This window comes from Hydra viridissima, unplaced genomic scaffold (genome assembly GCF_058129835.1).
Source record: "Hydra viridissima isolate aposymbiotic clone 2 unplaced genomic scaffold, HvirCarnegie_v1 scaffold_1, whole genome shotgun sequence".
In the NCBI taxonomy this organism is placed as follows: domain Eukaryota; kingdom Metazoa; phylum Cnidaria; class Hydrozoa; order Anthoathecata; family Hydridae; genus Hydra; species Hydra viridissima.
Window position 1 is genome coordinate 8,503,571 of NW_028324300.1, and position 13,600 is coordinate 8,517,170.

General features: G+C 31.8%; 2 protein-coding genes and 2 pseudogenes across 7 annotated transcripts in view; 1 reads left to right on the top strand and 3 right to left on the bottom strand.

Moving 5' to 3' along the window:
- Positions 1 to 13,600, top strand: part of LOC145187800 (uncharacterized) — a 29,472-nt gene that overhangs the window by 2,002 nt on the left and 13,870 nt on the right. For 2 of the 5 annotated variants that reach the window (XM_090084960.1, XM_090084974.1), the window contains exons 4-7: positions 2,914 to 2,981; positions 3,132 to 3,387; positions 4,005 to 4,105; positions 4,242 to 4,298. In XM_090084960.1, coding sequence (XP_089941086.1) covers positions 2,914 to 2,981; positions 3,132 to 3,387; positions 4,005 to 4,105; positions 4,242 to 4,298 — 482 coding nt within the window. Of the gene's footprint in view, positions 1 to 2,913; positions 2,982 to 3,131; positions 3,388 to 3,779; positions 4,147 to 4,241; positions 4,299 to 4,812; positions 5,571 to 13,600 lie in introns of those variants that run through there. The other 3 variants (XM_090084982.1, XM_090084968.1, XM_090084987.1) reach the window with 3 other exon arrangements.
- On the bottom strand, positions 5 to 2,496 carry LOC149893215 (uncharacterized; annotated as a pseudogene).
- Positions 5,276 to 10,668, bottom strand: LOC145196777 (uncharacterized; annotated as a pseudogene). The gene is made up of 9 exons (XR_016451757.1): positions 10,560 to 10,668; positions 10,367 to 10,464; positions 7,459 to 7,625; positions 7,049 to 7,225; positions 6,617 to 6,868; positions 6,196 to 6,373; positions 5,821 to 6,002; positions 5,480 to 5,636; positions 5,276 to 5,359 (listed from the first exon to the last, which is right to left on the bottom strand). The product of XR_016451757.1 is annotated as an uncharacterized LOC145196777 (transcript).
- On the bottom strand, positions 11,058 to 13,453 carry LOC149893216 (uncharacterized). The gene is made up of 3 exons (XM_090085021.1): positions 11,756 to 13,453; positions 11,289 to 11,664; positions 11,058 to 11,203 (listed from the first exon to the last, which is right to left on the bottom strand). Exons 1-3 carry the CDS (start codon positions 13,390 to 13,392, stop codon positions 11,132 to 11,134), a joined length of 2,085 nt encoding a protein of 694 aa, XP_089941147.1. The 5' UTR covers positions 13,393 to 13,453; the 3' UTR covers positions 11,058 to 11,131.

Below are 13,600 nucleotides of genomic sequence, written 5' to 3' on the forward strand. Positions count from 1 at the left end.
ATTGTAAACAAAATAATACAAGTAACTCAAGATTTTTCAAATTCTGATCAGTTAAGACATGTTTCCTTGTCCACATAAAGACTATTCTCATGCCAGTAGTGAGCCATCTGGCATGACTTAAGGGGCCACATTGAATTTCTCTAAGATTAGGTGGCAATACACCGATCTTAACTGCTTTACATAACTTGTAGGTTTGTTTTTGATCTGTTGACATATTTTTTAGTATTGTTTCTGGAATGTCAACAAAGCTCTCTCCCTCTGGAAGAGCGTTAAATTGAGGATTGTACTCCATTTTATTAACATCAGCAAGACATTTTCCCACAGGACCTACAAAGCCAGTACTACATGATGTAAGTCCATCAATTCCTTCTATTAGGTAACGCAAAAAGAACTCATTTGAATGAAGCATGCATATGGCCCAGTGGCATTTGTGACCTAACATCTTTTCAAGATGTGTTATAGCACCACCTTTCCAGCCAGTGTTAATTGAAGTACTATCAGCTCCAAGTACTAAACATGATTCAGTAAGATTATATTGTTGCAGCAAATTATAAACACCTTCAGTAATCTTTTTAGCTGGCTTATCTGAATGAATATGTGCATTTGGAGTAAAATGACCAAGATATCGACCACCAGGTTCTATAGTCACAGTAATGTGTTGCTCTTTGATAATAATAGGATGTAGTTGTCCATTTGAATCATTTATCATCGCTCTTGTTGAATCTTTCTTCCATCAAAGTAAATGCCAATATTATCTGCTTTTGGAAGATTAAAATTGTCATTATTCTTTGCTACTACCATGATTTTTTTTCTTGCTCTCGTCAACTTAGAAGGATCACAAACAAGGTAAGAGTATTCAGGGGTGAGAAATCCTGCATCAATTAAATCTTGCAGATAACTTGTAGCAATTGCTGCAGTTGCGGCAGGTGAAATCCCAAACCTATAAAATAAAACTAGTTTATATTTATTTTTATTAATTCATCATCCGAACTTTTGCTGCTCAACAAAATAATAATCTATATGATTACCTTATACTAGCCATTGCTGTGTTTTTTCTTGACATAGTGTTTTTTCTTGACTTCTTTTCTAAAAACCGTGTTACAAGGAAAGCATAGACACCTAATTTATCCTTTAGAAGCCTTTCAACCAACAATTTAATTTTATTGTCTTGTTTTAAAGTAAAGTTACCATTAACTGGATTATAGTTGTCATTGAGAGAAATATCAGGAGAAATATTTTTTTGATATTCTTCATATAATTCTATATCTTGTTTTTCTGTGACCTAAAACTAAACTTTTACAAATATTATTTTTGTTTTGTGTGTGTGTGTGTGTGTGTGTGTGTGTGTGTGTGTGTGTGTGTGTGTGTGTGTGTGTGTGTGTGTGTGTGTGTGTGTGTGTGTGTGTGTGTGTGTGTGTGTGTGTGTGTGTGTGTGTGTGTGTGTGTGTGTGTGTGTGTGTGTGTGTGTGTGTGTGTGTGTGTGTGTGTGTGTGTGTGTGTGTGTGTGTGTGTGTGTGTGTGTGTGTGTGTGTGTGTGTGTGTGTGTGTGTGTGTGTGTGTGTGTGTGTGTGTGTGTGTGTGTGTGTGTGTGTGTGTGTGTGTGTGTGTGTGTGTGTGTGTGTGTGTGTGTGTGTGTGTGTGTGTGTGTGTGTGTAATTTGCTATATAAACAAAGAAAATATTTACTATTATGAAATTATATTTACCTCAAACGATGCTTGATCATCTTGTACTTTTTTCATTTTTTTCTTATAAGCTTTTTCGTCACTGATTTTTCTCTTATATTTTTTTCTAAGTTTTGTTGTCTCAATCTTATCAGCATGTCCCATTTGCATGTCAGACTTTTCACCTGTCTTATTTCTTTGACTGTATAACCACCTGAACTCCATAGTTGGAATTTTTTTAGAAAAAATACAGGTGCAATTTATATGTGCTTTACTTTTACAATATTGGGGGGAAGAACACCCAGACATATCATGTTCACACAGAAGAATCTTATGAGGACATGTTATGAGGTCCATTAGCTTATCTAACTTCAATATAAGTTCTTCTTTTACTTTTGCCTTAGTTCTTCCCCATGCAACGTTTTCTACTTTCTCCCAAAGGGTTTTAATTCTATAATAAAGTGATTTCTCACCAATAATAACTGGCTGTTGAAACTTAACATTTGCTTTTCTCCATTGAGCAAGAACAAATGGAATCAGATCGCTAGCAAGATCTTTGTTAGAATATTTGTTATGGTGTAGATTGCATGTCATGCTTTTTTGTTCTTTTAGTAAAATCCCTTTTTGAATAACTGCTCTGTTTGTAGGCAGCTCACTAGGAATAAAATCTTTTCCAGGTCCAATAAAACCTGAAATTGCAGTGGTGGATGATCTAGTCTTAACTTTCGACATTTATGAATATCTCGATTAAATAACTAATAATGAATAAAATAGTAACAAACTTCGATCTTGTATAAAGCTTTTATACAGCGGAGAGCCAAGTAAAAATATCTTTTAAAATTAATTTGGCGCTGCGCTTATTAGGCGAGTTTATTACATAAAAACGGATTTTGTTTATTTTATAATAATTTAAGTTTTTTTCATTTTAATAATCTGTAAATATGAAAATTTGGGTATCAAGACGTTTTCTGATCAAAAAATGGTCCATAACAAACCTACCTTGAAATTTAATTTTACATAGGAATACACCTTTTCTTAAGCTTGAAATTTATTTTTTTCAAAAACATATAAGTCTCACTGTACCCTAATGTTCATACTGTTGAAGAAAAAGCAGCTGTATTAGCTGTAGCATTCAGTAGTTCAAGAAGCATCTGTCAGTATTAGTATAGTATTAGTAGTCTCTAGCAGCCTTTCAGAAAAAAAATTTATGTTGCAGCTGATACCTGATTACTAGCATATTATTCATTTAGCTTTGAAAGTTTACGAAAAAACAGAAGAAGATTTAAAATCCTTAAATCGAAAGTTGTATTTGATACAGGTAACATAAAAAAAATATCGCCGTATAAACCATACAAAATACATATACTAGTACACTGTTAAAATGTAAGTATATACTGTAATATCCTTTACATGCTAGTTTAATATCTTATTATAGTGTAAAAATATTACATTATATACCGAATTTCAGGACAGCTCCTTGATCATGAAAAAAAATTGCACAGAACTGCAAAAAGATATTGTCTCTTTACTTAAGCAGAAACAAGGTCTACACAATAAACTTTTAGAAACCACATGGGCTCAGCGCAAATCTGCCAGCGAATTTCAGATGTACAAAGAGAAGATGTTCTCTTTAAACGAAAGCATGCGTTATCACTTTGACGACAATAAATTTCATAAAGAGTTTGTTAGCCTCCATGACCAGATTGCAGAAAGCAAAAGGTTTGGTGAGTGTTTTCAGCAATTCAAGTTGGCTTCTTTAAGTCTAACTTCTCTTTATTTTTACGGTAAAGGTAAGCTATGTACGAATGTTTTAAACCATTTTTGAATGCATAACCAATAAAACAACTATTTGATATAAGAGCAAACATTCTTTTAAAACTGCTTCTGTTTCATTTGTTTTTTCACGATGGAAAGGAAGCACAAATGTCTACATACAAAGTAGTTGATAGTTTCCCAGCCTTATCCTAGTTTCTTGACATTTAAATTTTTGAATGAAAAAAAAAGTTCAGAGGAAAGAGGAGCTCATAAAATACTTTGTCAAATTTTTTATTCATTATGATATTCATCATAATATTCATATTATGATTTTTAATAATCATATTACGTTTTTCTTCAGAGCGCGTTCATTTTTTTGACAGTTTTAAAGCCTTCACAGTTTTGCGCCTTAAAATTGTCAAAAATCTCAATCAAAAATCATGTCTCAATCAAAAATTGTCAAAAGTCTCAATCCGTTGCCACGAATATTGGGACTACTAGTTAAAGTCTGACTATTGAAGATTTTAAATTTTCGGGAGAAAATTTCATTAAACAAAAGATTGTTGAAAAAATTTACTTTCATCAGTTTCGCTTTCCATTGAAGGATTGCTTTCAAGAGATGAAATTGAAGTAATGACAAGTGAGCTAAGAAGAGGCGAGGAAGAAGTTCTTTTAATTCAAAGAAATGTAATTGTTTTATCAGTTGTTAAAAACGGTTCATTTGATTTTATTAACTTCTTTTCTTTCGCACGTGTTTTAAAGTTTTTACGAGAAGAAATTGTGATGCGGGGTATGATGCGGGATATGATGCACTATTTTTAAGGTGAGCAGTTTGAAAGAAGAGACGATTCTGCTTAGGAAAGAAGTGGATGCACTAAATGTGAGTTGTTTACAGTGATGTGTTTTTGTTTTTTTTTTTGTTTTTTTTCTAAATTCGAGGGGAAATATGCTAATTCATAAATCCTAGTTCTTACACAAAATCTGTACAATCTAAAAAAAAACCCGTTAAAAATAACGGAGTATATTACGGACTACTCCCTCAATATAGCACTAACGGAGTTCTCCGTTAATTTAACGGAGTAATTATTTAACGGATTCAATCCGTTACTCAAAAGTAACAAGTTAATCCGTAAGTTTAACGGATAATTCGTTGAAGTAACAAAATAATCCGTAATATATGAAAAACTATTTTGTTTATCTTGAGAAATTGCTGAAATAAAACAGTTCTAGATATTTTATACGGTGTTTAGATGGTTAATTAATTGCTAGGGTTTTAGATGGCATCAACAGCAATAAAACCTTTTGTAGAAATAAATAAAAAATAACACAAAATTTTAAATCTTCATGTATATTATGGTAAAAGACACATTTAAGTTAAAATTAAACATATTTAGCGAGTGTTGATCGCAGCTCAACCACTCCATTAGACATTGAACCATACTGCAGCCCATAAATATCTTGCAGAAACTGCCAAAACATGATTGTTGACGGGTGGTATTCGATGTTAAAGCACCAAAAAAACTTGAATAAACGATCGATGCCTTCGACGATAGATGTGCCTGCTTCAAGCAAAGTTTTTTCAGCTGCAATCTTTATGGAGAGAATTTTTTCTCCCTCGACCCCCTGTAATAATATCACCGGATAAGGGGACTCCAACTTTTCTGCAACATTTTGTAATCCATGCTCAGTCTAAATTTGCAATGAAACTAATTGTTATATCCGTTACAATATTATTATAAATTTTATTTATACATTAATAAATTATAATTTTTTGCTTTTTTGAATTTTAAATTTACGTGCAATGTAAATCAACTAAAAAAATATTTTTTACACTGCATATCCGAATGATTTCCATGGCTACTTCTGGAGCAGAACGTTTCAGTTTACCCCCTTGTCGCAGAAGTGAGCATAGAAGCTTGCATACATAATAAGCTTTCCAGTCTGAAACAAATATATAAATATAAAGAAAACGTCAAAGTGCCAAACATATCTAAAAGTTAATTCCATGCAAAATATTCTTTGAACAAAAAAAAAAATATCTTTAATAAAAATAATGCAAACCATAATGTTTTTTAGAAGCCATTACAGCCACATCTTTGATGTAAACACTATTTGACATTAAAGCATATTTTATTATTGGGTCTGAAACAGTCTGATTAAAGGTTTTGAGGATATCAACCATGCAGTCAGAATATTTTAAATGAAATTCCATATCAATCTACAAATAAACATGCTACTAATAAATACAATGCCTAAATTTATTAATCTTATCAATTTAATTGTATTAATCTTTACAATTATTTAGTAATCATTTTAAAAAAAAAAAAGTATGAATATTATACACTAAAGATTGATATCTGATAAAAGGAGTCACATAATAGATAATATTGATTACAAAATACCAGCTCTGGGATAATCCTGAATTTCGGAAATTTAAGCATCAGTCGGGATAATGAAGGTTGATCTGATGAATGAACCCAACTTTGTCGAAAACAAAACGTTGACTTTGTAGAAGCCTTATTTTCTTCTACACGAGTAGAAGATAATGAATCATGCTTTTCAATTTCATCGAGGTTGCTCATTCCTAAAATTAATTTAAATAAAAAAAAACACAGAGCAACAATATAGATATTAAAATTATAAACAAGTTTATAAAAAACTCTGTATGAATAATTTTGAAAGACCTATATTAGTAAAATACAGGTCTTTACAACATGTTTTTTATACCAAAATACAGGTTTTTACAACAACTTTACAGAAATGATAAATTAGATAACCTAAACATAATGTGCAAGACATGAATCCACGGGGGCAACCTTCAGGATTTAGAAGTTCTACTGAAGAACCTGCTGGTTGAGACAGTTCTGCAAGTTCAGGATCTGCCAGTTGAGTTGTATTGCAACGAGTTAAGTTGTGCCCCCTTTTACGAGACCAAACAAACTTTTTTTTGTGATCCTAGTATACAAAAGAAAATAAAGTTATTAAATGTAGCCACTTGTATGACAAAAATAAGACAATAAATCAAATAAACTTTTAGTTGCTAAAATGAATTATTTGCAATAAGGATATACAATGGAGAAATTACAACGCAATCACACACAACAAGGGAAATACAATGCAAGTTGATAATATAAAAAAAAGTTGGTACGCATCTATAGTAAAATTTATAATCAATTAACTTAAATAATTTTAACAAACACCAGGTAACTTTCTTCTAGCATTTTCCAATCCTCTCTCCAGGAAGCCATGATGATTAGTAGAATCATAAAAAATACATGCTGGAAGTACAAGTGCCTCACTTAGCACTGCTGCCACCGAAATCTTTTGATACCGATCAGGATAATTTCCATAAACACTCATCATTTTGTGCACAACAGTTCGAATGATGTGCTGTCTAGTAGAGATTGAAACTTTACCAGAATCAACCTCTTCAGTATATTGACAAGTACTCTATAAAGTAATATATGATATTGTTGTTCATAAAAAGATTACTGTTCACAAAATCTTGAAAACTATTATTGCTAAAAAAGCAAGTAAAGTAAAGTTATAACTTCAAAAATTATAACTTAAAAATCAAGTAAATTGCAGCTATATAAAAGCAAGTAAAAATCATTTAAGTATTCTAATTACAGGGTGCTGTGCAAGAAAGGCTTTAATCGAATTAGCTGAAACAAACGCCTCATTTGCAGTTTTCATTAGATGGCTGTTGTTAACAGGAACACTAGATTCTGAAAACGTAATACTGGAAAGTAAAGTACTTTGATTTGGCTGCAACGAAGGCAACACTAATGGTGAATTTGATATTGGCTGTATTAAAAAAAAAAAATTAATATATAAAAACAGTTGATAAAGTTAAAACACACAAATAAATGCCAACTTCAAAATATTACATAGAATTTATGATAAAAAACAGATTTAATAAACAATTTACACATTACTAATGTGTTTGTACAGTAAACAGTATTTGGTAAATTCATATATATTACAACTAAAAACAGCTACTGAATAGCCGTCTTTAGTTGTAATTTAAATTAATTTACCAAATTAGCATTGGTCCACTGCTGACCATCTATGAGGAGAATGAGAATTGTGTTTGATTCTGCTAAATGCTTTATTATTTCAAAATCAACTTCATCAACCTCTGTGCCATCATTTTCATAGACAAAGCATACAACTTTATCTGATGTCAAACCAAACTTGCAACGCACTGAAAAAACAATACAGAGTCATTAATTTTTTTATATACACGACAAAAATGCAGACTAGCTAAAGTGAATATATATGAATACACAGTACCAACTTCATATACAATTAAACAATTATACATATTTAATAATTATTAAAATTTATATATTTTTCAGTTTGTAATGCTTAAATGAAAAAAAAATCGATACTTCTAATTTAAATTTTTATTCTAAAAAATTTTGTATCTCAGATTTACAAAGTGTCCATATGTGCTATCTTCTCCAGCAATACATATGACATTATATGGATGATAGTCCTTGAGCTGATTTGTATGTAAAACAAGCAGTTTATTTGAATTGCTAGATTTTTTAACTTCAAAAGAATGAAAATGTTCATGAAAATGCAATGTTTCAAATGGATACAATACAAAGTATATTTATTTTGCTAGAGAAACAATGCACTTTAGCTCTCCATATTGAGGATGACTTTCCACAATGTCATGACACAAAACACAATCCGGTTTGATTTCATAACAGCCAAACCTAACTGAATGAGCAACATATATTTCATCACAATTGTCCACATTTAAAACTGTGCGCAAACTATTTGATACTGCTGATTGTAAATTGCCTACCATTACTGTATCACATATGCCAATTTGTACATATTCTGTATACAAAGACCCACTAAACAATGTGTTTGCTAATTTGAGTTGACTACGATGCATAATAGTTTTGCAAATGTTTTTGAAATTGCGAACAACAGAAGTAAGTTCTTTAGCAAATCGATGTTTTGCCTCAAAACGCATACACCAGTATCTGCTTAAAGGCCCATACTTTACCATAAATTCTGGATAATGTAGCATAAAATGGTGTTTTGGAATAAGTCTCTTTTCTGGATATATGGTTTTAAATTGGGCATGATGTTCCTCCAAATTAAACTCGAGCTGACGAATGAGGCCAACAGTTATAGTTGGAGCAAATATTGCATCCATGCAATCAAGTAACATCAGTAAAAGTCTCCAATGAGCATCACTTTCTGGAATTAGGTTTCCAATCATTAAAGGCAGATTTCTTATCAAACACCATGATTCAGCAGCTTGAATGCAAATATTTTTTAAGTTAACTTCTGGGGGTTTACTGTTTTTATCACCCAATGAATAGTTATAGTTATTGATTGCATTGTTGACATCTGCAAGTAGAAAATATTTTTTATCTATCAACAATTGCAAAACAAGGCATATTTCTAAAGGTACAACACCTTCTAATACATCATCCATGCAGTCAACTGCACTCTGGTCTATGCAGTGAAACTGTGACAAACAATTGAAAGGACAACCATGCTTAATGCCAGATTCTGAAGCATTGTAGTTATTGCTTCTACTTTCTGATACACACATATCGTATTCTGCTCGAGTCCTCTTATCAAAGGTTTCTGCCTTGAATGAGGTTTGAACTTCACAATGTGTACACTTGCAAAATCGGCAAAAGTATTTTGCATTAAAGCTTTCCATTAAGCCAAACAAAGTGTGTGCTCCTAAATTATCAGCAGAAAATAAAATCAAAACAGCATGAATAATTTCTTCCACTCCATTAACTTTGACAACAACACCCTGTTCACTTTCCAATTGTTGCAATAAAGATACAACACTATGAAGGATTGGATAGTATGAGTATTTATCTGTGTGTGCATCTAGTGCATACCATAAACCAACTAAGAAAATGCTATCAGTCTTAGACTGATACTCAGGAGCAATATTGCGTATCATCATGTATAAAGCTTCAAGTTTATGTACACGTGTATGGCTCCCAAGCACATTTGTTACTTCAAACGCATCAATAAAAAAGTGTAGCAAAAATTTTTTTTGGTGTCGTTGAAGGAATGATGATGAAAAGTATGTGTATCAACAAAATCTTGTACTTTCTTTGGGAGTGAACTTGGTGTGCACTGTGGGAAAGTTACCCTTGATGAAGCTTGTTCCAATATCTTGACAAGTAGGATATCAATAGGCACAATATACCATTTGTCCTCTACTAAAACAGAATGCATTGATTGCAATGCCATAGAGTATTGTTGCTCTTCACGTATACCTAGTGATATTTCTGTTGCCTCAATATAGTACCCACATTCTTTTAGCCATTTGTTTCTTTTATATATAGTGTCAGTTTTATTGAAAATACTAAACATACTATTGACATCATTTATCGCATCAAAAACAAATTCATTAGTTGGAGCTACTTTCAACTTAATTGCTAGAGTTTCTACTATCTTTGAAGCATAAACAGCAATGTCATTTAGTAGGCCAGACACATTTTCCATAATAAGCTGCGAATTTGCTAAAGTGATGTTTGGTTTTGAAGTTCTTTCTGATACAAACTTCATAACAGATACTTCAATATTGTCTCTTGTTACAGAACTAGAGTTAACAATTGTGGCATTATTACAATCTTCATGTGGGTCACTTGGAAAATTTATATCAAATGCATCTTCCTGTGACTCACTTGGTAAGTTGTTACTGCAACTTCCATTATTGTTGAAGCCTAAAGTTTGATCTGGCACAACAAAATGATGGTGCTCAAAATGCTTTTTTAACTTACTAAAGCTAAGGAATACTCTTGGACAGTTATTAAACATACAGCGTAATTCAGATCCTCTCGTGGCTAAGCCATGAAAATTTCGAAAATGGTAAAAAAGATCTAATAAATCTGCAAAATAATTTGAGCATTTAAAACATTGCATATTTGTTTTAAAATGCTTTTATAGCATTGTCACCTTTAGCAGCAAAATCTTCACTACTGTTGATGGCAACTAACTTCTTAATAATTCGATCAGAAGACCATACTTTGATTAGCACAGACATTCTGTAAATGTATAAAACATTAAATTGTGCAATTAAGTAATGTAACTTAAATTTTAACTTAATGAAAAAATGATATTAATAATGAAAATAACTAACCTTAAACACACATTATAATACACGTTTTAAGCTTCAAAAAAATATTAAGTGTTCAAACAAATTAATATTCTGAACTCTTTTAGAGGCCTGAACACCGTTAACTTAACAATAGTAGGAGAGAATTAGCGAAAAATAGGGTCGAACCCGGACAAAAATGGTATAAAGCTGAAATTTTGCAGAGAGAAAGTAGACAGCGTCTGGATGAGCGTAAAAAAAAGCCCCGTTGATTGCGCTACGGGAACATCCCTTTTGGGGCAATTTGGGGTACAAAAAAGGGGCAATTTTGACAGCATCAAAATATCATAAACTTTATATCGTTGGATCGAAAATTTTATGCTGATCAATATTTATATAAGAACTATTACTTGAAAAAAAACATTTTTTAAGTTATTTACGTTTGAAAAATGTAAAATCGTTAAAATGTTTATTTTTTGTTTTCAAAACATAATATAACTTTTGTCTGTGCGCAATTTTAAATGGGAAAAAATTAAAAAATAATATATTCTTTTAAAATAACTTTAAGACTTGAATGCAAATTTCTTTAAAATTAGATGCCCGATATCTTACTTTTCTCAAAACAAATCATCAAGTAAATTTCTCTCGTTTTCAATTTCATCACTTGAATCTTCTTCAATTTCAAAATCCTAAAAATGTAAAATATTTGTTTTCCAAAAAAAAAAAATATATATTTAAAGAAGATTATGTGGATATTTAAAAAATAAAATTTACCGTTTTATTTTTATATTTACTGCAGTCTTGCCCATGACAGCCACCGCATGCAGACATGCATTTTAATCCGTTTTTCCTGCAAGAACACACATTAGTTCCGCACATATTTCTTGACGAAGTTTTACAATCGCAGCAAATCACTTTTAATATATTGGGTGGTGCCACATCTTTGTCTGTTGGTATTGGAAGAAGGCAACCATTATCTAACTTCCATCCCCATTCTTTAGGATCCAAGTTGAAAGATTCATCTAGCATTTTCCATTCAACAACTTGCAGGTTAACTCTAAGACCATGAAAATAAGCAGCACGGTCTGTGGGTGGTAACTTTTCTGCCTTAATAATTCCTTCACAAACCATTTGTTTATATTTTAAATACCTAAGAAAAATACTATGAAAATATGACACTTTCTAAATCTAAATGAGTGACTTAAATCCACAAAATTATAACTAAACTTTCAAATAACAACCGCATTTTCCTTAATGAAGTTTCTGCATTTCCACCAAAAAGTTCAATGAAAGCCCTTACTGCAGATTCTCCAACTTCTTTTTTGGTTGCCCAGTAATCCGAAATAATTTCAGATACTGATTGTATATTATTGGATTTTTGCAGTAATTTTAAAAAACTAGGTTTTCCTTTTCCCAGTATTAAAGATGTCGAGTCATATCCTGACCATGCGTGAACAAATAACAGATGTTCTTTAAAATACATTACTCGAGATTGAGCGTCTTTTATACTCCAGAGTTTTTTCTTTCTTTCTTGATAAAAAAAAATCTCATTTAATTCATCTTTCCAACGATACATTAGCATAACTGCTATATCAGTATCATCAGCAGCAACAATGCATGGTGAAATTTCCTTTGCAACTTCCAACGATTTAGAGACAATTTTCGTGTCAGCATCCCCTTTGCAAATATATACTTCATATCCATCTCGTTTAAGGTAATCTGACAAAAGTAAAATTAATTGTGCCTTGTTGTGTGAATTCGATAGAAAAAAACCTTGTGAGTACGGAACCTGATTATTTTCTCTTATAACAAGATTTTGGGAAGAACCTTTGCATTTTCTTCTGATGAGTTCATTAGATTTAATTGAAGATTTCTTATCATAACCATCAAATATAGTATAAGTGGTGGCATAATTTTGTCTTATATAGATGATGTAGGTCTCAACAATTTCTACAAACCTCATACCTTTGTTCCAAAGAACTCTGTGGAGTAAGGAACCTCCATCAAGGACATATTTACACAAACTGACATTTGTACTTGGTTTAATTTTGTCGTCAGGAAGAATCAATTTGCGCAAAGATGATATGTTTGCTTTCAGCATTAGGTTATTTTTAAATAATGGGTGTGGGAGATGAGTAAGCTCATAATCAAAATATAGTTCAACGTCATCCTCTCTTTCTGCAATTGCTGCAAGTCTATTAAAAAGGAGTGTTGGATTGACACAACAATCAGTTTGTTTGTCTAGTTTTATGCTATTGGTCAAAAAATCTAAAGAAAAAAATGTATTCTTCTTTTTAAACTTTGCTTCATTGAACTTAAGGCCGTTGAGAAATGTTTGTAGACGAACACCTATGTTCTCAGCCTCGTCACAATTGACAAGATCTTCACCATTAACTGATACAAGACCCGTAGATAATGAATTTAGATTTCTATCGACAGTATTGAATGGATTTCTTACAGAAAACCAGTCATAAAACAACTCACAATGTTCATAATCACATACTAATCTTTTAATACCCATTTCTTTATTGCTTTCCGTAACTCCGATGTCAAATCCAGATAATTTATGCATTGCTTCATGAACACTTGCAGAATAACAGATGCTAATTGTCCATAGGTTGCGTACATTTTCATCAAATCCTCTACCTCTAGTTAAACCACCATTGCATTTTAAAGACCGCATCAGGGTCTGCTCTATTACAAGATCAGAAGATAGGCCAGCCCAATACCTTTCATACCGGCGGACTGCGTGACGACCATCTAAAAATTGTTGATGTAACCATGGATTCGTTTCTGAAAGGTATTGCATTTCTTGCAAATATAACCTGGAGCACTTGGCATAGTTTGAATGCCCTGATGCGGCAAATAAGTTTAGCATTTTTGAGATTGTTTGAAGATGCAAGTACCAGTTACAAGTTCTCTCTGCAACTAAAAATTCCTTTATGATTGATAGTAATATAGTACATGTACAAGATCCATTTTTTTTTTTTTCAAATGTAAAAACTTTTACTACACGTAACGTTTAACTTGTAAGTTTTACTTTTCCATATAATAGTTTCAATATAATAAGACACAACCTTTTTTCG

Coding starts and splice junctions, on each gene's coding strand:
- LOC149893216 (XM_090085021.1), bottom strand. CDS start 13,392: ATGCTAAACTTATTTGCCGCATCAGGGCATTCAAACTATGCCAAGTGC. Junction 11,665..11,755: donor ACTTCATTAAGGAAAATGCG/GTTGTTATTTGA, acceptor TATTTTTCTTAG/GTATTTAAAATATAAACAAA. Junction 11,204..11,288: donor GTAAATATAAAAATAAAACG/GTAAATTTTATT, acceptor TTACATTTTTAG/GATTTTGAAATTGAAGAAGA.